This window comes from Cynocephalus volans, chromosome 2 (assembly GCF_027409185.1).
Source record: "Cynocephalus volans isolate mCynVol1 chromosome 2, mCynVol1.pri, whole genome shotgun sequence".
Lineage (NCBI taxonomy): Eukaryota > Metazoa > Chordata > Mammalia > Dermoptera > Cynocephalidae > Cynocephalus > Cynocephalus volans.
In genome coordinates this window covers 462,327-486,645 of record NC_084461.1, presented here as the reverse complement: position 1 = coordinate 486,645, position 24,319 = coordinate 462,327, and the positions used below count along the sequence as shown (strand labels likewise).

Here is a 24,319-nt window from a genome sequence, read left to right as displayed (position 1 = left end):
CCACCGCCCGATGGAGCCCCTCAGACACACTCAGTGGAGGGCCCTCGGCTGGCCTCCATCTGTGCACAAATGACCACGGAGAGGGTGTGTCCCCTTGCATCTCTCGGTACATTCGCTTTTTATATTGAGTACGCAGAGATTAATGTCCACCACCCTGTATTTTCACTAAACCTTATAAAGCATGTAGCCTCTCAGTCAAATTTCACAGAACAAACAATTCCTCTCTAAAGGTAAGTCAGATTTTGAGGCTATAGTGTAAGATGAAAGAAAAAACTGACCTCCCAGCAAGTGGTCAGATTAAGATGAAGAAAAATGAAGCGTGTATCATGGTTTCAATGACCTCCTCTTTACAGAGAGAATCCACCTGGCCAGGATATTCCAGCAGCACCTCCATCTCCACTGAGACTGTCACCAGCAGCTGGAAGGGGGTCTGGAGGCCAAGGGCCAGTTCCAGCCCTGCCTGGCCCCCCAGACAGGAGGGACACTGGCAGCCCGCAGGAATGGCAATCGTTGGCCTGGAGGGGCCCGGGTCCACCTGCTGGACCAGGTGCAGGGGGCAGCATGCTCACGGGCACCAGGTCCCGGGCCTGGACACCAGGTCCCCTCCTGTGGGCTCCACCCTCCCGCGGGGCAGGAGTGTTTCATCAGCTGTGCGGAGAAAGCCCGTTCACAGCCGCTGTCCCTTGTCCCCAGCTCTGAGATCCAAGCAGCACTGGCCACCACAAGCCCTCTCACAGCTTTGGTGCGAAACCTGGCCTGAGCTGTGTGTCGTCTTCATTACTCGTTTAATGTGAATGTCCACAGGGAGGGTCTGATTCTAGGGTGGTCCCGGGGCCCACTGGGTCCCCCCACCCTGTAGCTTTCTAAGACCTGGAAAAGTCCGCACCCCAAAACCACCTGCCCCAGGCGGCAGATGAGGAGAGGGGGTGCGTTTTTAATCCCAAGTAGTGGAATCAGCTAATAACGGGGCTTCTCAGCGTCCACCGGGAACGCTCATCCGTGGGCAGCAGAGAGTCTCCCGCGTGTTACAGCGCAAGGGCTTTAATTATTTAGATATGAGCGAAATCTCGTTGTGAGCTGGGGTCAGCGGGGCCAACCTCTCGCGAAGGCTTCTGTCCGTGCAGTCCACGGTGGACCCTGCGGCCGCCCTTCATGACCACAACGTGCGTGTTTGACACTGGACACTGTGATGCTTTGGCAGATTTGTCTTCCGTCTGCGATGCGGATTGGCCCCGGGAGGGACCCAGAGCTGGGCGACGCGACGTCGTGGGGGCGAGGCGAGGCCTGGGGTCCGTGCAGGTCCGTGCAGGGCGCGGCTCGGCACAGGACGCGGGGCACAGAGTGCGCGGACCCCGCCGCAGCAGCGCTAACGAGGGTGGCCTGGGGGGCGGCCTTGGGGAGGGGACTGGACCCCGCGTGCCGGTGAGGACCGAGGCGCGGTGGCCGGACTGCGCGGAGGGCCGTGGGCCGGGCAGGATCGGAGGGAGCCGCGGGGTGTCGTGCGGCGGACGCGGGCCCGGGGCCTCGGGGCCGCCGTGCACAGGGTCCGGGCGCGAGCACGACGCTCCTCGGGGTGCAGGACCTGGGCAGCCGCTCGGGAGGCGCGTCCATGGGACGCCGGAGCTGCCGCGAGCCGGGCGGGAGCGATGGGAGGTTCGCCGTGAGCAGGGAGCAAAGCCCGGAGAACCGTGCGGCGACCTGGGGTGGCCCCGGAGTAGTGGCGGAGCTTCAGGATCGGGACCGGGAGAACCGCGCCGAGCAGAGCCCGGCAAGCGTCCGCGGGGGCGCCCGGGTTTGGCAGGACCGAGCGACGGTGGCGGCCTAGGCCCCTGCGCTGCCTGCACGGGTTCCAGACCTGCAGGGACCGGGACGCGCAGGTGGCCGCCCGTGCTGCGCTCTCCTCGGAGACGGAGGCTTCGAAGCCTCTCGTTCCCAGGAGCCTCGTTCCCAGGAGCCTCGTTTCCAGGCCCCTCCTTCCGGCAAAGGCATCTCTGCAGCAGGCGCGGCGGGCTGGTCGCCGCCCTGGGACGGGGTGGGCCTAGGGCACGAGCACCGCGGCTGGGGACGCTTGCTGTTCCCGGTGGCGCCTTGTCCAACGTGCCACTGCAGACATTCCTGAGTGTGTCCCCGCTGCACACGTGCAGGAGCTCCCCAGAAGCGACTCCCGGCTTGGGCATGCGAACTGGGGGCTTGTAGATCACCTCCAGCTACAGAAGTGTCACCAGTTCCCACCACGGCCCACGTGCCCAGCCACTCACGGTACCACCAGATCTCTGAGCTGTAGACGTTCTGGTGGTTTTGGTTTGCAGCTTCCTCATTGCTAAGGGACCCGTTTATGTCTGTGTCGACTGTTTGCGTTTTTCCTTGACTCTGACATGCCTGAGTGTTTCATTCCTTTTCTCTCTCCTGATTTCAGGAGCTCTCTATGTAATTTGGGTGCTGATTGTCACTCGAGTGTGGTCACCTTCCTTCTCCGACCCTGGCTGGCCACGCTCTTCAAATCATGTCTTCTGTTGAACAGGACTTCGTACTTTTAATGTGATCAACTTTATCCATCTTTTCCTTTATGGTTAATGTATTTTGTCCTATTTAAGAAATCTTTCCAAATAGATGTCTAATTTTTTTCCCCATAAAGACAGCCAGTTGTCCAGCACATTTATTTTAGAAGGTGGTCCTTTCCCCACTACTCTGCAGGGGCCTTGTCCACACCCATGAGGGCCCTTGTCGGGTCCTTCACTCTCTCTTACTCACCTATTCACGAAGCCTCGTGGCAGAGTGGGTGTCTAAACGGTGCTTTATGAGTCTTCACACTCAGGACAGCATGTCTCCCCCTCCCGCCCCGCACTGGTCTGCAAGAGTGCTCTGGCCTATGCAGGGGTTCTCGCGTGTCTGTGTAAGGTTTGGAAGGAGTTTCCACGTACTGCAAATACTCCGTTGGGGTTTTGGTTGGGTTGCATTGAACCTACAGATGAATATATTTTTGTAGTATAGAGTCCTCCCATCCAAGAACATGCTGTATTTCCTTGTTTGGAGGACGAAGTGCAGCCCCTGCCCCTGCCGCACTGGGAGGGTTCTGGGTTAATCAGCGAGCCACCAAGTGGCTTCTGTTCTTCTCCAGGAGACAGTACCACATCGGAGGCTTGGTTTTGGCCGCTGCTGTGGACAGTCAAAGGTGGCAGTAACCAGATCAGCCCTGGGTGGGGACGTTGATGTTGCTGGACCCATGTGTGGCCTCCATCCCTGGCACCTTGTCCACTTTCTCCAGGGGCCCATTGAGCAAAGTGCCATGGTCATCATGCCCATGTGGTACCTGAAAGACCCTCCACTTTCATGTCCTCTGGTGGGCAGTTAGGAGGGACACAAATGTCTAATGCTCTGTGTTCATTCCCAGAGGCCCATCCATACCCCCAGGCCACCTTGTCACCGTTTTCCAATACTATTCTTTCTTTTTTAACATTTGCTTGTACATATTTGTGGGGTTCAGTGTGCTGTCTCAGTACATGAATACACTAAGCAATGGTTCACTTAGGACACATAGCACAGCTTTCTACCCGTTAGTCCAACACTTCTCCACCCCTGGCCTCTGGTAACCATTATTCTACTCTCTACTTCCATGAGAACCACTTTTTATTTCTTTTTTTTTTTTTTTTTTTGGATTCCACATATGAATGAGATCATGAGATATTTGTCTTTCTATGCCTGACTTAATTCACTTAGCATGATTGTTGCTTTGCCTCCCATGGATTTGTAACTCCTTTTCCCCTGGGTGATGGAGCCACCAAAGATTACTCAAAGCCCATCTCTTTTGAGCAGTGAGAAGCCCCAGAAAGGGATTAATATCCCAGAACTTCCTCAAGTGCGAGGCATTTCTTCCATTTGGGAAATTAACCACCAATTGTGGTTCTCTTCCTGCATTTATTCTCCAGACCAGCAAGTTACAGGAAGAGACATAGGTGGGGTTTTTCTAAGTACAGTTTAACAAGTTTTACAATAGAAGCTGGTAGCATTCAGTAAAAACAAGTCAGATGACATTCTGTTAGGCAATTAAGTGATCCACTAACAAAGGCTTGATTTAGCAAACATTCCTTTTCCCTCCAGCAGCTTTTTAGTAACTTTACATATCAATTAGTAATTTGTCTGTCTTAGAAGCAGCAACCTTGCTGTGTTATGATTCTTATCTTGCAACAGAGACTCAATAGCCTGGGGAGAATTTCCAGTCCTTTGCAAGGTCAATATTTGAAACTGCAAGGCTTTGGAACACCAGGCCCTGTGAGGTACATTTGCTTTATAGTATATTCCACAATGATGGTCTCCTGTTCCATAGGTGTTGCTGTAAATAATAGTATTTCATTTTTTAAACATAGCTGAATAGTATTCCATTGTGTGTAAATAATGGTTTTGTTTTGTTTTGTTTAAATGTATCTGCTGAAGAACATTTAGGTTGATTCCATCTCTTGGCTGTTGTGAGTAGTGTTGTGATGAAAATGGGAGTGCAGGTGTCTTTTTGATACATTGATTTCATTTCCTTTGGGTACATAGCCAGTAGTGGGATAGCTGGGTCATAGGGTAGATCTGTTTTTAGTTCTCTGAGGAAACCCCAGACTGTTTTCCATAGTGGCTGTACTAATTTATACTCCCACCAGCAATGTAGGACAGTTCTCTCATTTGTTATTTTCTGTCTTTTTCACAGTAGCCATTCTAACTGGAATGAGATGATATCTCATTGTGGTTTATTTGCATTTCCCTGATGATTAGTGATTTTGAGCATGAATGTGTCTGTTGGCCATTCATAAGTCTTCTTTTGAGATATGTCTATTCAGGTCCTTTGCCTATTTTTTAATTGAGGTGTTTGTTCTTTTGCTGTTGAGTTGCTTGAGTTCCTTATATACTCTGGATATCAGCCCCTTGTCTGATGCACAGTTTGCAAACAGTTTCTCCCACTCTGCAGGTTGTATCTTCACTTTGTTGATAGTCCCTTGCTGTGCAGAAGCTTTAGTGTGATGTCATCTCGTTTGTGTATTTTCCTTTTGTTAACTGTACCTTTGTCATCTTGTTCAATAAAAGTGCCGCCCACTCCCATTTTGTGTAGTATTTCTCCTGTGTTTTCTTCTAGTAGTTTCATAGTTTCCAATCCTAAATTTAGGTCTTTAGTCCATTTCTAGTTGATTTTTGTATATGGTGAGAGATAGGAGCCTAGTTTCAGTCTTCAGTATGTGGATATCCAGTTTTCCCAGCACCACTTATTAATTAAAGTGGCCATCCTTTCCCCCACTGTATATTCTTGGCACCTTTGTCAAAAGTGTGTGGGTTATTTCTGGGCTCTCTGTTCTGTTCCACTGGTCAATTTGTCTTTTATGCAAGTACTATGCTGTTTTGGTTACTATAGCTTTATAGTATACTTTGAAGTCAGCTTGCATGATCCCTCCAGCTTTGTTCTTTTTGTTCAAGATTGCTTTGGCTATATGAGGTCTTTTGTGGTTCCATACAAATTTTAAGACTTTTTTCTATTTCTGTGAAGAATGTCATTGGTATTTTGCTAGGGATTGCATTGAATCTGTAGATTGCTTTGGATAACATGGACATTTTGATGATGTTACTCTTCCAACCCATGGACACAGGATATTTTTTCATTTATTTCTGTCTTCTTAAATTTCTTTCACCAATGTTTTATAGTTTTCACTGGTCTTTCAGCTCCTTTGTTAAGTTTCCTTCTAAATACTTTATTCTTTTGGTAGCTATTGTGAACGGGATTACCTTCTTGATTTCTTCTTTGGCTATTGTGTTATTGTTGTATAGGAAGGCTACTGATTTTTGTGTGTTGATTTTGTGTTCTGCCACTATACCGAATTCATTTACTAGTCCTAGTAATTTTTGGATGGAGTCTTTAGGGTTTGCTATGTGTATGATCATGTTATCTTCAGATAGGGATGGTTTGACTTCCTCTTTTCCAATTTGAATGCTCTTTATTGCTTTCTCTTGTTTCATTGTGCTGGCAAGAACTTCCAGTGCTGTGTCGAATAAGAGTGGGGAGAGTGGGCACCTTGTCTTGTTCCAGATCTTGGAGGAAGAGACTCCAACTTTTGTGCACTCAGTATGACATTAGCGGTGGGTTTGTCATATATGAGACTGCTCTTTTCAAGCACATGATTGATTGGCCCATAAACCTTTATCTGTGTATTTATGAAGAAATTATATTTTGCCAAACCCTAAAAGCAATATTATATTTGTAATGATTCACAACGAGGCTCTAAATAAATATTTCACAGTAAGTTTTCACTCCACTTACATACTAAAATTAACTGTAATTTCAACTAGAACTAGCCCTAGCCTAACTCCTATTTAAACAAATTTTTAAAATGCTAAACACTTTTAAAAAATCAGGCCTAATGGGTACGTTCTGGAGGAACACAAACATTCAAACCATAGGAGTGGGTTAGAAAAAAGTTTATTCTTTGGTGGTTTTATTACGACTGCCCACAATGCGAACAAAGCACTTAAGCACTTAACATTTCAAAATGTTCTTGAGAATGGGTTTCATTTTTTATTAATGAACTACAGTTTCTTGTGGCAGCTGCGCCCCCCAGTCTCTGACAAGTAAGTGCTGCCATCTGCACCTGCTGCCGCAGGATGCCGCTGTCCTCATGGAGACCGGGGAGTGCAGTCCCACTGCCGCATCCCTCCCACCGTCCCGCTGGGATGAGTTCCCTGTCTGTCCCCGGGACTTCAGGACTTCGGGGGAAGAGGCTCCAGACAGCTTGTGGCGGACGCCGGGGCCCTCCTCTGTGCCTTGCTGTGGGCAGGGTCCCCAGGCCCTCCCGGTGGGGGTGAGCCAAGCAGGTCACATGTCAGCCAATTGGTCGAAGCCATCTGTGCGTCCCACATGGCTCAGCCCCTCCCGCCATGCAGAACTGTTTCGTTTCCATTTTTTCCTTCACACTCATGCTGCCTGTGTGTGCATCCCGAAGCAGTATGTGGCTCTGTTTTTGCATGTTTCAAAACACCTTTTTGAATGACGTACTGAGTGCATTTGCTTCAGCTGTCCTCTTTGGCTTAACCCGGTGTATTAGTTTTCTGTTGCTTATAACAGAATACCTGACACCAGGTAATTTATAAAAAAAATGAAATGTATTCCTGACAGTTTTGAAGGCTAAGTTCAAGGTTTGGGGGGTGCGTCTGGCGAGGGCCTTGTTCGTGGCAGGGACTCTACGGCGTCCCACGGTGCAGAACATGACGTGTGGGGGCTGAGAAGAGAGCGTTCACGTGCTCACCCGCTCTCCTCATGAAGCCCCTGGTCTACTCCCTGATAAACCATTAACTGAATGGATTAATCCATTCATAAGGGAATAGTCCTCACAATCCAATCACCTCTTAAAGGCCCCACCTTTCAAATACCATATTGGGGGTTAAGTTCCAACACAACTTGGGGGGATTTTCAAAGCACGGCACCCTCTTTGTTAGATGCGTCCACTTAAATGAGATATCACCGTGGCCCGTTTGTCTTCATCACTGCAGTGCCCACAGTGAGAGTCCATCACCACTTGTTCCGTCCCTGCTAGTTGACATTTGAGTTGTTTCCAGTATTTGTTTTTACAGACAAGGCTGCATGAACATATTTTATATCTCATTGTGTACATGAGTAAACTGTTTCTCAGATCTTGTTATGGGCTGAATTGTGTCCCCCCAAATTCATATGCTGGAGTCCTAGCCTCCTGGAGTTCAGAATGTCAGTGTGTTTGTAAATACGGTCTTTAAAGAGGTAATTAAGGTAAAATGAGATTGTTAGTATTGGCCTTGATCCACTGTGACTTATAAGAAGAGGAGATTAGGACACAGACATGCACAGAAGGATGACACAGGGAGAAGACACTGTCTGCACACCGAGGAGGGAGGTCCCAGGAGGAACCAGCCCTGCCACGCCTTGATCTGGCAGGTCCAGCCTCTGGGACTGTGAGAAAATAAGTGTCTGCTGCGTAAGCGGCTGGGCTGTGTGCTTTGTTATGGGAGCCGAGCAGACCAATGCAGATACCTGCTCAGGAGCAGGATGACCGTGTTGCAGTATGCACGCTCTACAGCTGCATGGCTCAAAAGGCAGCACCAACTCCTGACAGGACAGACACGCAAAAGTGCTGCAAGAAAGAAGAGGGAAGGGAGAAGGGAAGGAAGCAGAGAAGGAAAGAAGGAGGGAAGGAAGGAGGCAGGGAGGGAAGGAGAAAATAAAAGACAGTGCAGAGGATTAACAGAACCAAGAGCTGGTGTTCTAAAACAACAAAATAGACTACACATCGGCATGAGAAAAGGCACAGATAATCGATATTAGAAACAGAAAGGGGCTGGAGCTCAGGTAAAGAGGAGGAGAGACCTCTGGAACTCATGAAGACAGGAGAAACCACGAAGAGAGAAAGAAAAAGCTGCTCTCAGCATCTCAGGCTGCGGCCGCTTTAATGCTGCAGCGCATGGAGCAGAAGCTGGCAGAAGCCGCAGCTGTGCCCTTTAGATGAAATTACTTGGAGGTGGCAGGGGAGAAGAGGACTTTGATGGCCCCCAGGACAGCAAGACCACTAACAGGGTTCCTGTGGACCCACGCAGGAGCGAGGAGCCAGAACAGCTGAAAAAGGGAGCCATTCAGAGGCTGGTGAGTCATCACAAGGGACCTGGGCATGGCCTGTCCCATAGGAAGTGTTTGGAGCACAGGTGGTGGGGGAGACAGGCCCACCGGGAGAACACTGGGGCACAGCAAGAACAGCTGATCTGCCCCGCAATCAGTGCAGGACCACTCAGAGGAGACTGGTCGGGAATGCAGAATTGCATGGGGTGCAGTTTGATGAAAAAACTCAGGCCCACATCAGAGTTTCTACACAATCCAGGTGCACCAGTCTCTGGAGAGCTGGAAGTACCTATAAGGTCAACCATTAAACCCTGAGCTGTACAAAAAGCCTTCCTGAGGGAAACAGCAGCAAAGCAGCAATTTAGTTCAACCACATAGCTCAAGTACTGGTTCCTGCAGGAAGTTCCCCCATTTTAGAAGGAAGCAAAGAACGAAAACTTAGTTCTGGTCCAGGTACACTATGAATGCTTTGGGGCCCACCAAGGGACATGAGACATGGAGCCAGGGGCAGGACCCCTGCCCACAACCACTCACATCACCAGCACCTTGGGTCCACACCCAGGAACCCAAGGATTGGAACCAAGGACTGGACCCCACTCCCACAACCAGGCACACTGTGCCAGCACCTTGGGGCCTGCCCTGGGACCCGGAGCATGGAGAAGGGGACCGGATCCCCCTCCTACCACCAGGCACACTGCACCAGTGCCTCAGGGCTTGCCTAGGGACCCAGGGTAAGGAGCTGGGGACTGGACCCCCCTCCCACAACCAGGCACAGTGTGCCAGCACCTCGGGACCCACTCGGGGACCCAAGGCTTAGATCCCCCCAGGGATCAGACTCTGTCCACAACCAGGCACACCACCAGTACCACGGAGCAGGCCAAAAACATCTCCTCCATGTGTGTGGCCCACCACAGCCACCACAGTAACCATGGCTGCCACAAAGGTGGCTAGATGCCACAACCACCACACAGATGGTCACCAGCCAGTGGAGTGAGTTGACACAAGGAGAGTCGCCATCAGAGATGAAGACAGGAGGAGGACGTCTGTCTTCACAGAGAGCATTTCATAGTGACGAAAGAGACATCTACTCTATGATTGTATTGGGGGACCTGATTACGCCTGTCAGCATTGGACAGATCATTGGGCAGCAAATCAACAGAGTAACCATTATTCTTTCAGAGGGAGAGAAGAAATCTAGGGTGATTAATGGGGGGAGGAAGGGGGGATAGGGTGGGATTGGACAAGGGGCATGAAGAATAATTGCAATTTGTAACAATATATATGCTAGTAATATTGATTTGATCAACATATCTCAATGTTGAACCTCAAAAATATGTATAATCAATTTTGATTCAATAAAAAATTCTTTTAAAAAAGAAATAGAAAGGGACCATAATGGGTCCAGCAGAAATTAGATATGCGCGCGTGTGTACATACATGTACACAGTTTCCTAGCAAGAAGGAGGCTGTCAGTCAAGAAGACATAATGTCTGAATAATTCTATAGCCATTAAAGAAATGGGATGACTGGTTAAAAACCTACTCACCCCCTCAAAAGAGACAAAGCCCCTTCCTGACTTGGACTGGCTCGCTGCTGGGGGCCCACCCTCCATGAAGAGCATCTGGAGAGTGGTTGGAAGAGTAGGATTCCCAGGACGGCGTGGGAGGAAGTGGAGACTAAACGTGAAGTCAGCCGCTGAGGGCCAGATCGCAGAGCACATGGCTCAGCACTTCTGTGGGGCTTCGTGTTCCATGGTCCCTGGCATATGCTCCCGGCTTTTGGTTGGGACCCAGAGAGAGGTGAGAAACCAGGGAGGCTCAGAGTTGCCTTAGGGACCCTGATCAAGGCCTCAGTGTTCAGCGTGGTCTGCAGACCAGCAGCAGTGGTGTCTGCAGGAGGGGCTTGAAATGCAGAGTCCCAGGCCCACCAGAGCTGTTGGGTGAGAAACTGCATTTTTTCAAGATTCGTGGGGACTGTGTACACGTAGTGTTTCACTAGCGCTGGATTAAGAGGATCAGCCCAGCCCAGCAGCCTGCCAGAAGAGTAAACTGTCTCTGGCGGAAGAAAACATCACCTAACCTCTCAAACTAACCCCCACTCTTACAGAGACAGCCTTTAGACCTGTGGGCAGTGGTGTTGTGGTCCATACAGTGTCCTGGTCTGGGCAGTGGAGTGTTCTGGGCAGAGGTGTGTGGTCCGGGCAGAGGCGTGGCTGACTGTGGAGACATCCAGCTCCGTCCGCTTTCTCTGGCTGCGCTGTGAGCGTGGCGGGAAGCAGCCCATTGTGCTGGTCTGGGCAGCTCAGTCAGGCTGCAATCGCTGGGGGTCGTCCTGAAGCCCACCACTCCTCCAGGCCAGCCTTGCCTGTGCCACAGCTGGGGAGGCGCTGGCTGGCCAGCAGGGGGCAGGAGGCCACCAGCCGCGCAGTCTCCTCTTTTGCTTGTTTCTCCCCGTTTCAACTCCGCAGCTGGAGACTTCTTGGGGAACTTTCTCTTTTTAACTTAATCAGAACCAAGGGTAGGTCAGGATCCACGGCAGAGGGAATCACGCTGGGGAACGCGGCTCCTCAGAGCAGCCCCAGGACCAAGAGGCCTGAGCGCCGCAGCCTCCGTGCCCCTCGGTGGGAGAGAGGGGACTCGGGTGGGAGAGAGGGGACTCGGGAGGCACGTGGCCAGCTGCCACTGAAGCCTCCTCTCACCCCTGCTATGGAGGGAGGCGAGTTCCAGGAACATGAAGGTCCCTAGAATCCAGCCTCGTCTCCAATCTGGTTGCAGAGAGGAGGGGTACTTCTAAACTCCATTCTAGGGGGGATAATTAACTGACATCTACTTTTTGACTATCAGATGCCCTCATGTGCTACCTTTCGACATGACCTGCGTTCTCAACTGGACAGATATTCATATATGAGCAGGGAGATTTCTAGGCCCCGTCTCAGCAGTGAGCAGAGCAGACGACAGGGCCCCGACTCTCTTTATCCCCCCGTAGCAGGACTCCCAGCAACGCGGCCCGGGCGACAGGGATCCGACTGCGATGGACCGAGAGCGCGGCTCCACAGGGCCAGGTCCTGCTGCATCGCAGTCGTACCAGGAACGGGGCCCACGTTGATTCGGAATTCAAATCCTGTGTCCTAACCACCTCCCGGTTCTACCAGTCAGACCCGAGGTGGACCAGGACCCTCCCTCCACTTGGCCCCACATCTTGGCACACCTGCACTCTGGTGGCCCAGGCACCCCAGAGAGAGAAGACATCCCCGCAGGCCAGGCTCCTCCTCAGTCACCTGCAGCAGCCACTGGGCTCCCTCTGAGCTCAGTTCCATTTCTAGCTGTATGTTTGGTGTGAACAAGCGTGACCGGAGGAGCCATCCACAGGCCATGAGACGGCAGCTCCTGCCGCCCCCACGCAGTGCTGCGTGGACAGCACTGGGATGGTGTTTGTGCTCGGGGAAGCTCTGCATGTTCCATGATTCTGTGATTGCATGGTACTGGGCTGGTTGCTTTTCTGTTGGAGCTGCAAGCACATGTGCACAGGGTCCCCATCAGGTTTGGGCAACAGAGGTTTATGGGGAGAGCTCAAGGGACTCACACCTGTGGGGCAGGCCTGGCAGCTGTGGGGTGGGGGGGACTTGGGGAGCAGGTGTTATTTCAGCGCAGCTCTGCTTGGAGGCAAAGGGGCCTCACCTGCCCACAGTGGGATGTCAGGGGACACAGGTAGCCCCTTCAGGGCATAGCCAGGCAGCCCCCCATGGAGGCAGAGGCAGTTCCCCACGAGCTTCATCTTGAAAGTGTCAGCCACGAGCCCTGCCCCAGCTGTGGAATGGGGCCATGGCCCAGGACCGGCAGTGTTGGTTGCTTGGTTGCTGCAGATTATTCACAGGAGAGTGTCACGGAGAGGTGGCACTACCCCAACTGTGATGAGGAAGCTGGACTTCACACAGGCGGAGCAACCCCAAGGAGAGCAGGACACCGCCCTTCATTGGGAGCCCACCTCCGCGCTGATCTGCCGTGACCATCCAGGCACCCGAGGCCCCAGGCTCTGTGCCATGCACTTCTATTTATAGTTGTCCTGTTCTATGTTGAGCATGATTTTATAATTTTATAATGTGCCTGAAAGTCCTCAGGGAGGTAGATAGGTGTGTGCACCCTAAATGAATAAAATGAGTGTGGTTTGGTGAAAGGTAATGCCTTGTTTATTTCCCTGGTCATAAAATGCTGCTGTCTTCTGAGCAAAGAACCTGACAGTGGCAAGTCCCCGGGGAAGGCCTCCGTGGCACTCCGGTCAGCCTCTGGCCCCGCACAGAAAGTGGCATTAGGAGATTTACCCACAAGGCTCCAGCTGGGAGGGATACGTCTAGAAATAGCAAAGCTGGGCATTGGTATTCTTTGGGTTACCTGATTTCTAGTATTTCCTTTGAATGTGTGCAGCCAGTATCTGCAGCTCAACGTATAAAACAGACACGTTATAAAAATTGTCCAAGTGACCCCCGACCAAGAAGAAAACCTGCTGGAAAGGGCAGGCTTGGCCGCGGCACTTGTTTCTCTCAGGCTGGTGACTAGAAGCCTTTCCTTCGGGGTCTGGTGCTCCTTCTGCCTCTAAAGTCACGGCCACGGCAGTTGCTTCTGCCAGAGCCCAGAGCCCCTTCAGGGTCTGTGACGTGCATCTCTGGGTTGTTCCGGTCTACCTTCAGGGGTGTCATGCCATCAGGACCTCACAGCAGTGCACGTCCCTTGCTTTCCTCCTGCTCTTGCACTGTTTCTGCAGCACGTTTTTCTGCACATGCAGTACTCCCAAAGCGCATCGCTGATCTGTGTCCTGCACTTGACGTACCCCGTCCTCTGTTGCCTGGTGTCTAACGTCTTGGAAAGGTTTGTTTCATGTATTATTTCTGTGTTTTTATTTGTTTCAGGCAGTGGTAAATCTGGTCCCAGTTACTCTATCTTAGCTGGAACGGGAAGTAAACCCACTTTAAAAAATAGCTCTCTTTCATGTGGTTCTGTGCCGTGTTCACTCTATTCGTTGGAATAAACGGAAAATTGTTCATTGTGCATTTCCTGCTAATAAACACCAGCAAGTTGGAACCAGCAGAAACGGTCCCTAGCGTGACCTGCTCCTGGGTGCCTGTGAGGCCTGTCTGGGCAGCCCTAGGCTCCCCGGTGGGCACTGAGCAGACATAGTGCAACCCGCAGAGCACAGCCCATAGCACATCAGCACTGGGTACTCATCTTCTGCACCTCCCCAGTTTGGAAAGGGGGTTCCCTGTGGCCCGGGGCTTGGTAGAAGGCAGGACACCAGCAGTGGCGCAGGCAGCTGAGTGGTCGTGCATCCGGCTCCCTCATCCCAGTGCGGGTGTGAGCAGGAGCAGAGGGCTTCTTCCCACCTGGGCCTGAGCCTCAGGAAAGTGCAGCAGAGCAGATGCCACGCCCAGCAGCAGCACCCTGCCACGCAGTGGCCCACAGGCACGCCCAGGGGTGAGCAGGTCCAGGACGGCAGTGCAGTGGGGCGGCAGGGGCGGGAGGCTCGCCCTGGCAGGACCACTCCCGCGACTGTGGGTTGGGCTGCCTGGCCCTCAGGGTTCTATCCGTCTCCTGGGCCAAGTCACCCTGCGGCAGGGGGGCAGTGGACCCAGGTCTGTTCCAGGGGCTCCCGAGGAATCCAGCACACACCCGCCCACAACCTGGACAGGCTGTGCCCTGCTGGGTCCCTGGGTGGGGCTGCCCACCGTGAGGGCCAGGAAAGCAGCCCCGATGCTCCCTCCCATGCCTGCACTCTCAGCCTCCCTCCTGCCTGGTCAGCCAGGCCTCTGGCCAGGCCCCCTGTGCAGGCCCGCTGGCCACCTGACAGCCATTGTCCAGCCCCTGAGTGTTGTTCTTGAGTTCTGGCTGTGGCTGCTGCTTCGAGGTGGATCTAACACCAGGGCCACTCATCCCCCTGCTGACCAGAGCACAGGCTAGCCCTTTGATGATGGGCCTGGCTTTCCCAGCCCTGGTGCAACTGCCTGGGGACATGGAGGAGACCTGGGGTGCTGACAAGAAAGAGGGGCCCCTGCTTCAGTCACTGAGACCCATGGAATACTCAAAGCTCCCTTTGAAGGTTGCTCTTTCCCCTCCCCAGCTCAGGCAGGTCCTGGGGTCTGGGGAGGATGGGAGGGAGGCCCCCTGTCTGGTGAGGTCCTTGGGGCTCTTTGGATGGGAGGGATGTCCCCTCCACGTCCTTCTGCCTGGGAGTCTCCAGGTGCACCCTGAGGGGGCCCCTCACCCCTCCAGGTCGGGTCCACAGTTTTAAACACGAGGCTTCCTAGCCCCAGCTCCAGTCTCCAGGCAGAGGCAGCAGCAGGTGGGAACCTTGTTCCTGGCTGGCCCGGAGGCCCCAGGACCCATAGAGCAGAGCCTGAGCTTAGGGGTGACCTGTCCTGTCCCGGTTATCCGGGAGCAGGAAGTAAGCGGGGCAGATCTGAGCTGCAGAAATAATCAGATGTCACAAAGTCCAATCCCGGCAATTCTGTGGACTTTATTAGTAGGAGGAGCCGTCTTCCGGCGCAGTCGCCCCTATCCTAAACTCAGTTTTGGCACCAAGTGTATGGTGTCCCAGCCCAGAGCAAGGCTGTTTAGGGCATTGACACCCAGCATTGGCCTCCAGAGGGTAAAGGGCAGAGGATGGTGAAAGGCCACATGGGAGGCCCCGAAGGCCCACCACGCGGGGCAGGGGCTGGCACAGAGGTCACAGCCACACCAAGGAGCCTACACTTCTGAACAAAGCCCCTGGTGTGGTCCCAGGGCTCCCCAAGGTCAATGATGGGTCACACAATGACAGGGTGTGACCTCAGGTGGACTTTCCTTCTGATAAGCCCCTGGCAGCTGCCCTAGACTTGACGGGAACAGACAAAGTCACTTTCCTCAACCTCCTCCTTCCTGAGACCTTTCCAAGCTGCCCAAGCTGCCCAAGAACCACCAAGGCCAGGACAAGAGGAGAATAAAATGTCCCCAGCCCTGCCAGATGACAAGTGTTCACAGCAGCTGCCCAGGCACAGGCAGCCATTCCCTGTGCCCAGAGATGATTGTGCAGGGCTCTGCCCTACTGGTTGCAGAGGCTGAGAGAGTCTGAACATGAGACCTGAGCCCAGATGCAGCCTGGCCCGCTCTCTCCAGGGATGCCAGCCTCAAAAGGGGCCCCTGTGCCTTTGGCTGTTGGGCTCTTCAAGACCCCTGATGAGATGACATGGCGAGCAAGTCAAAGGCTGCAATGCCACGGCAGTAGAGAGAAGCCCCGAGGAAGGGCCCCTGCTGGAAGAAGGAATGTGGGAAGCAGATTCACAAATACTTCACAGAAAGCCCCACGTGGACTCCTCAGCGGGGTCCAGTGGAGGTCACCCAGCACCAAGGTGCTGACATTCTCCATCTAGACACTGCTTTAACAGAAACCCAGCCTTCCAGCCCTCTGGTCCCCTGATGCCCCTCAGCCCCTCCTTCTCTCTCCAGTCTTGGCCACCTTGTGCAAACTCGGGTTTTAGGGACCTGCTATGGCTGACAGGCACAGCCCTCCCACACGCGGCACATCCTGAGCCACCCCAGGCGTCACACTGTCATGGATGAGTCTTCCCACCCTGAGGCCCTGCACTGCCCTGAGGTCCCCCACAGAACACAGGCCCTCGGTGATGTCACCTAGGTGGCCAGCAAGTGCTGTGAGTTTCCAGAGGGCAGACCACCTGGGCAGCCACGTGCCACAGGATGGGCTTTCCAGCAGCTACATTTGAGGGGAAGAGACTGAGCACTGGTCTACTAGGCCTGCTACTAAGAAGTACTAGGCCTACTGGTCTTAGCAGATCATCTAAGTGCACACCCATCGGCTAACACTCCAGTGTCAAGCGGAGCCTCTTTTGTCACAATTGACCCCAACACGCACACAGCTGGTGGCCCACAGGGATGGTGGGTGCCCAGGAGAGGAGCCACAGCCTGCTGGCTCTTCAGAGCTCCCCTGGGCAGCGGGGCGCACCGGGGCTCGCCGGGGCCACTTTTAGAGAGACAAAGCCTTTTCATTTCCTCTGACGGTTCTGAAGAGTTTTGAGCACCACAGAATGTTGAGGAAGTCTGTTGACATTTGAGCCCCCTCACCTGCCACGGGAAGCAGGTGGTAGGCAAAGGGGCACCGTGATGTGACTAGCTGGGCAGGCCTCAGGTCTCCACCATCTCTCCCCCAAGCGACAACCTCTCTGGGTGGTCTTATGGGCCCATTCAGGTTCTGCGTGCCAACAAGCTCCCTTGGAAGCTGGCACCTGCCTCGTGGCCAGGCTGGCAGGGCCCCCAGGAGAGGGTCAGTTACCTCTGCTTGACCAGAGACCCCCTTGGGTAGCCATGAGCTACCTTGTGTCCTATTGAGGGGAAGGCCTGGCCACTCAGAGGCTTCTCATCAACCACAACAGGACGTGTGTGCAGGAAGCCACCGACCTCCTCGACAGCTCCTGTCCCAGGGAGCACTGGACGTGGCCTCTGTTTCTCACCTTCCCCACCTTCCGGGGCGGGTGTGCCAGGCGGCATGTGCTGGAAACCCCAGCATCCGACCTAACGCTCGGCGGCAGGGCGCCGGCCTCCCCCTCGACCTGCATGGTTTTAAAGGGTATAAAAATTAAACGAGGTGAGGAGATGGACGCGAGCGGCGTGCCCTCCCGCGCCTGGCAGGCACGATCGCTGGGCTGCTTCCAGAACATGCTGACTCCCAACCCTTCACCTTCTCCCAACAGCGAGGTTGCTGAAGGTAGCCTGGTTGTAAAGCAATTTCTAGATCCCCTGGTGTCCCCTTTGCTGACTGGGACATTGCAAACCTCACAAGGTCCCTGAGAGCAGACGCTGGGCCTCCTCTGAGCCTCTGTTGGATGTGTGTTCCCCAAGCGGGTCCTTGTAGAGGTGATATTCCCAGCTTCATCCCATGCCCCTGCCTGCCCCGGGGACCCTACGAGCCTTGTGTTCTGTGTGAAGGGTACACAGCGTGGCTCTGCCCAGGCCCGAGGCCTGCATCAGGGAGTTGACCAGAAGCTCAGGGACTTGCCACATCCAGCTGTGGCTGAGAGAGCCCTCAGGAGACATTGTGCGGCTGGAGGGGCAGTGAGCTGGTCAGGGTGTGCCCAGGCCGCACCCTCACTGACGGCCGCGTGTGTCCTGTGGGCAGGTGAAGGCAGCCCCACAGGGACCCCCACTCCTGGAGGCCTGGTGGCTGTGAGCCCCAGTGGGGCCTCACAGAGGTCATCTGGCTGGCAGGCATGGTCACTAGCATGTCCAGGCTTTGTATGTGCCAGATGTGGGTGGAAAAGCAGGGGTCCCTGACCTCCAGGAGACGGACATGCACAACAGCTCAGAGAGCAATGACAGTGACTGGGAAGAGGGCAGCAGGCTCCTGGGAAGGGAGCTGGAGGGGACACAGAGGAGTGCGGCTGCCCTGGAGGCGCACAGGGGCCCATGCGGCTTCCTGCTCAGACTCCGCAGTCCAGTCCTGTCGCAACCACACTGAGAAACCTTTCATCTTACGATGCAATCAACCAGTTTCAAGGTTGGTCTGTGCTAGAGCATTTTCGCAGAGACCTTGTCACCTGCCTACAGCGGATGGCAATGTCTCCAGGGGACACCCCTGCCAGCAACACCTGGGCCCACCCCTCAGGGCCCCCACCCAGACACGCCCCCCTCTTTCCCCAAATCGGACCCCCACCTGGACCCCCACCTGGGCATGTTCCCCCAAAAGCCCCCATCCTGGCCCCATACCCAGGCTCTCCCCCCCAAATTTCCCCAAGGACCCCCAAGGTCTCACCCTCAGAGGGCCCCACCCCCAGGCCTGCTGTGCTGGGAGGGGGCATAGGTGAAGGAGCCAGTGAGAGAAGGTCGAGGGGCACGAAGGGCCGTGGCCAAGAGGGTCCTGCTGGGGCCGCCCTCTCCCGCGGGCCCTGAAACCCACCCTGGAGGCCCTGTCCCCGCAGAGGAGCGTCCACACGGACTGCAGTCCAGCCATTGGCCCCTGCTCTCTCCCTGTTCCGCCAGTGTCATGACCAGCCGTTCCTCAGGCAGCGCCGGGTCACCATGGGGGCAGTGCTGGGTGGGAGGCCAGGGCATGTCACCCCCATGGCTCTGCCCAGTGAGGCATCCACAGGACCCGGTGCTCGCTGTGTCAAGTGGAAAACAATTGCGTGGAACGCACACTCCGCAGCCGGGCCATGTTTGAAATAGGGAGGTCTACCCGGCGTGGCAGAGCCCCTTCCTTCTCTCCGTGTGTTGTACAAGGTGCTTCTGCAGTAAGGGACACAGCCACACTGCCAAGAAAACGTGGTCCTGGCAGACCCGCAGTCCTCAGAGGGGATCAGGCCTTGTGGGATAGACGAAGTCTGCAGGGGCATCCAGACCCTCTCACCCACCCCTGGCCTGCCCATGTCTTGCCCTCTGGAAAGTGCCCCCACCCTGACGTCCCCAGCCCAGGGTGCTACGGTGGCTGGGAGGGCCACATGGGGGAGAATCTGGGCCTCCGCCTGCCCCACAGGGGCGGGGGCCACACTGCCACACTCAGGGGTCCCTGCCCAAGACACACGGATGGGCCATGGAAATGGGTGGTAACGCACCCCTTCCTCATCAGGAAGACCAAGAAGGGTGCACAGGCAGGCGCCCTCCCAGGTCCCGGGAGGGAACATCATTCACGAAGAAGGGTGGGGTGGGTGCAGGGGGTGCCTGTGCGAGGGGATGGCAAGCGGCTGCGAGGAGAGCGTGTCAGGTAGAGCCGCCACCCCAAGAGGACTCAGGCAGGGCCCCAGCTCGCCCTACCTGACGGCCCCCACCCCCGCCACCAGTGTGACCTCCTGCCTGCGCACGTGGCCAGCCTCTGGGCAGGAAGCGGGCTGGACAGGGGCTGCGGAACCCCGTACCTCGGCCCTCCCTTCCCACCCCCAGCATAGACAGACCAGGACTTGCTAGTTTAGAAGCGTCAGAGCGCTCTGAGCTCTGCAAACGTGCTGCAGTAACTGTTACAAACCGTGCTCTTGGATTTTCTAAACTGGCGATCTGCAGACAACAGAAGCGCCAACCCCTGTGGGGAGTGGGTCCCAAGAGGGACTCTGGGGAGCTCTTTCATGGAGAGTCCCTTTGGGGTGTGGCCCCTAGTCCTAATTGGTCTGGGGTGTGGTGTCATTGGCTCTTCTGATGTGGGGGTGTTCCCACACCATGCTTGGAGAAGCCAGGCAGCAAGTCCCTGCACCAAGGCCATGCTGCCCCCCAGGCCGCCTGGTCCCCCAGGCCTCCTGGTCGTGTCTGAGCTTCTGCGGGCATCTTGCTGGTACCCTCTGTCTTCAGTACCAGATGTCTGCTCTGAGGCTGCCCGGCCGTGATGGAGGTCACCTGAGCAGCTGCCTCCAGGGTTGGCCTTGTCCAGCCCCCACCCCAGCCCTGCACACGGGGCTCCTGCTGGCACGCCCTGGCACGCCAAGGCAGGCCTGCCGTCCGGGCTCATGACTGGACGCCTCTGCCCTGCTTCTCCCCGTAGGAAATGTCCCCCTCCCTTCTCGCTCCTGCCCGAAGCCAGGCCCCTGTGTAGATGTCACCTGAGGTCTCAGGGTGGCCCACACTGTGGCTTCTCCTTTGGAGCTGGTCCATCCTGCTCAGCTCCCCGGTGGGCATGTTCCCCACACAAGCTGTCTGAGGCTGGGGCACTCGCCTGCCCAGATGTTCCCAAGACATGGCAGGGCTGGCAGGGCCTGGGCGTGGGGAGGTGTCCCCACCAGGCTGCTGCTCACTATCATAGGACCCACTTGGCTGCAAACGTTATTGTTATTTTTACGATTTTTATGGTGGATGAAATCATATCATGTCTGGATGGCTTCGAAACCACCCTCGGGTGGGGAGAGGGCCAGCAGGCTAAGGAGAGCTGCGGAGAGGGGCTGGGGTGCCCGAGGGGAGCCATCTGGGGGGCTCTCAGAAGAGGTGGCTCTGAGCTGAGACCCCTGAGGAAGGGAGGACCTCGAGGCCTGGGAGATGTGCCCAGAAGGTCAGGAGGACAGAGGGGACTCCAGGAGGATGGAGGCTGCCCTGACAGATGGGTGAGAGCCGAGGGGCCCAGAATCCAGAGAGGCTGTCCCCTCTCCAGCCACAGACGTGGCAGCATGAAGGCCACTGGTGACCCTGGCTGAGTCGTTTCAGGGGGAGTGGGTCAACGAGGAGGTGGACGGTGTGGAAGTCGAGGCTGGACGTTGCTGGGTGGAGGGGGAGGACGGCTTTGCCGCTGGCAGGCGGGTGGGGCAGGAGCGGAGCCTGGGGGGGCGTCGGGCAGGAGGGCTTCTCCTCCCGCCACAAACGGAGGGGGGACAGCGGTGCAGGGTGGACACCATGGCCTGACTCTCAGAGGAGAGGCTAGGGACGGAGAGGGACTGGAACGGGGAGCCGGCCAGCCCAGGAGCTGGGGGCTCAGCAGAGCCAGCCGCCCTGGCAGGCCCGGCCCTGCGGCCACCTCCAAGTGGCCATGGTTGTGGCTGTCCACAGCAGTGCGCAGCGCCCTGAGCCATAAACAGCTGCATAACATTAATTAGCACAAGTTAATATATAATTCCACACCCCATGGTATCTCGTCAGCACCAGCACTCTTGCCTGATAAGGATTTAATGAGAAAAAGGGAGGGAAAGCACCCGATAAGGGCCTTCTGTCATTGTGATAGATGCCAAGGTCACGGGGGCTGTCCCAGGGAGGGCACAGTGGACAGCACCCCTCGGCCGCACACCCAGGACCCTGCTGCAGGGCGCGTGGGGCTGGGCCAGGCCTGCTGCCCCCCATGTCTGCATCCTCTCCATTCGAGCAGGGGCTTTGGGATGATGCTTTAGTCCACGTCTTTATTATGAGTTCTTCCAGAGGGCTGCATTATTCGCATTGTTTTGTAGCAGTGTCTGCCACACACACAGCCACAGTGAGGGCGCTCACGGGCGCTGCGCCCCTGCTGCCCACAGCTGCCTTTCTCCCCTGGATCACAGGCGCCGGCGCCGGGAGGCAAGGCCAGGGAGCTATGACTTGCAACATTAGGCAGTCCTGGCACAGGCAGCTCCCCTCCTGCGGGCAGGTCACGGGGCAGAAGAGGGCAGAGGCGAGAATATAGCATGTCATAAACTGGGCTCGCCCACCAGCCCATCCCGAGAGTCTGGGAGGCGCAGGGTGCTGCTGTCCTCGCGTGAGCCACAGGGAGGTGGGGGCACTGAGGGTGGGCGTCGGCCTTCCAAGGGTGCAGAGGAGTTGGTTTCAGGAAAAGAAGCAAGTGGGGGAGCCCCTCCTCCAGCCCTGCCCTCCTGCCTCTGGTCACTCCTGTCCATGCAGTGACTTTGTGCCACAGCCAGAGACATGGCGCTCAGGAGGCAAGCAGGACCCCCCCTCTGCGTACAGACCCCTCTCAGATGAGCTAATAGGGAAGGAAAAGTGGAAATAGGGACAGAAGAGTTACGCACAGGCACACGGCACTCGACAGAGAGTGAGTGTATGTGGACAGCACCGGAGGGCCAACTGCCAGCCGAGGTCCTTGCTCTGAAGGTGTGGACACACAGAGCTCATTGTCCTGCCCTGTTCACACGCTCGCACACACGCACCAACACGGCTTTGTTTCAAACATCTGGTCCCGTCAAGGACAGGCCTTGTACAAATGTGGCAGGTGAATCAGCCCTTGCCCGGCCCTGCCTTTGTCTATGAGCCCCAGGCAGGTGGACAAGGCCAGCTCAGGAGATGTGCTCGGGGCCTGGCATGGCTCGTGCTGGCTGCCAGCCGCTCAGGCAGCGCTGCCTCCTTTACCTTCAGCTGACTGCAGCCAGGCCTGTGGCTGCCCCAGCCGGGCTTTAAGAAACCTGGAGAACGAGCCTCAGAAGAAACACACAAGTGCCCGTGCACGCTCCAGCCAGCTCTGGAACAAAGTCAGGAGAGACAATCTCCCACACAGAGCCATGCTCTCGCCATACTCTCGCCATGCGCGCCTGGCAGGACTGGCCTGCGTTGGGCCTGGTGACATCTCCTGCTGCTGCCCGGGGAGATCCCAGCATGGAGAGACATGGCCAAGCGGGGATAAGCTGAGCTTTCTTCTCCCGAAACCCTCCCCATGATGGGCTCTAGCTGCTGTTCAGTGACAATCGGGTTCCCGGGTCCCTCACCCAGACAGCCATCTGCCCCCAGTGTCCCGAGAGGCCTCTCAGCCCTGCCTCTCCCATCGGTGATCCCAGGCTTTGGTAGGTGCTCCTCCTGCAGGCCACAGATGGTCAGTGGCACCTGTTACCTGGGGCCATCAGGATAAACTAGTAAACCCACCCACTGTTAGCACCATCATCCCCTTTAAAATGACCCAGTCACCCACCAGCCCACCCACCAACCCAGACCTCCAGGGGTGAGCGTGTATTCATTCTGGCTAAACCCTGTGCTGGCCCCATGCCCGGACAGTGGCTCGTCACAGGGCCTTCTGTACAGCCTTCCTTCCCCTGCACGGGCAGCCCATCCCCCACACCTGCACCCACACCAGCCTTCACTGATCCTGGACTCTGGACCCTCACATGGAGAGGGCAGCCAGGCGCTACTGTCATCCCCCCATCGGACAGATGAGGAAGTTCAGCACAGAGAGGTTAAGTAACTCCCCAAAGGCAACACAGCTGAGCCGTGGTGGGGGCAGGACTCCCCAGGCCCTCAGGCCAGGTGCAGGCCCACTGCCCCCAGTGAGATGTCCATGGCGCAGTCAGCAGAGTGAGGGGCAGGCTGGGCAGGGCAGGTGCAGGGACCTGGCTCCATGATCCTGTGGCCCGTGGCCAGCTGCTGGAGGCTTCAGCGTCCTCGCTTTAACAGGGGCTTAGGCATGGAGGGTGGATGCCAGGCTGGCCCGCCCCACACGGTTCCCATGGGTATCAGATGAAACCCGGGTGGGGACGTACGAGGGGTGAGCGCCGGGAGCTGCTGTTGTTTTTCTGCGTATATAATACCCAGTCTCTAAATAGGGAAGTTCAGAGGCAGAACAATGAACATATTCACTTGCAGACGAGCGCGAGGGACCGTCCACACGGCTGAGCCTGTTGAGTTCACCAGCATGACAGGCTGCGCCTCTGGCCAGGCGCAGGCTGGGTGTGACCAGATCACAGAAGTGCTAAAACAAAATGCTCAGGCACTTTCCTGTGACACAGGCTGTGTCCACTCCGCTTTATGAGGCTCCTTAGGGCTGGGGAGGCCGCTCCGTCCCTCTGCCAGGCGGCACGCTGCTGGGGGAAGCCAGGCAGTTTGCAGCATGGCCAAGGCAAACACCCTTGTTTTCAGCAGCCGAAACAGCATGAGCGTGAGCCGCTGACTTCTGAAAATATTATTCCTGAAATCTAGATGTGCAGCTGGCATTTCCGGGCAGCAAGTCTGATTGGGCCTTTTGGATCTGGGACTCCAGCATCCACCTGCGGCTTGGCTCAGTCTGGTCAAGGAGACGCTCTCACGCTGGGGAGGAAAAATGTTTAAATTCACATGTTGTCTTCCCCTTGCCTGGGAGCTGCCCGGGTGGGAAGTGGCCCCACACCCTTTCCAGGGTCACTAATTGGTGACCCAGATCCCTAATCCTTCCTAAGTATCACCCTCAGTAAACCTGGCGATTCCCGTGTTCGGGAAGAAGTAATGGTTTCTGTCCAACACATCCATGTCTCCTTCACAGCCCAGCTGACCTCAGCCCAGCCAGGTGGCCCAAGATGTCCTGTGCCCTCCTGGTGGGTGCAGG

General features: G+C 55.7%; 1 protein-coding gene across 1 annotated transcript; it reads right to left on the bottom strand.

Moving 5' to 3' along the window:
• Window positions 1-1,049: 1,049 nt before the first annotated feature.
• Window positions 1,050-2,177, bottom strand: LOC134369523 (nascent polypeptide-associated complex subunit alpha, muscle-specific form-like). Its single transcript, XM_063085996.1, has one exon. The coding sequence runs from the start codon at window positions 2,175-2,177 to the stop codon at window positions 1,050-1,052; it is 1,128 nt and encodes a 375-aa protein (XP_062942066.1).
• Window positions 2,178-24,319: the final 22,142 nt, after the last annotated feature.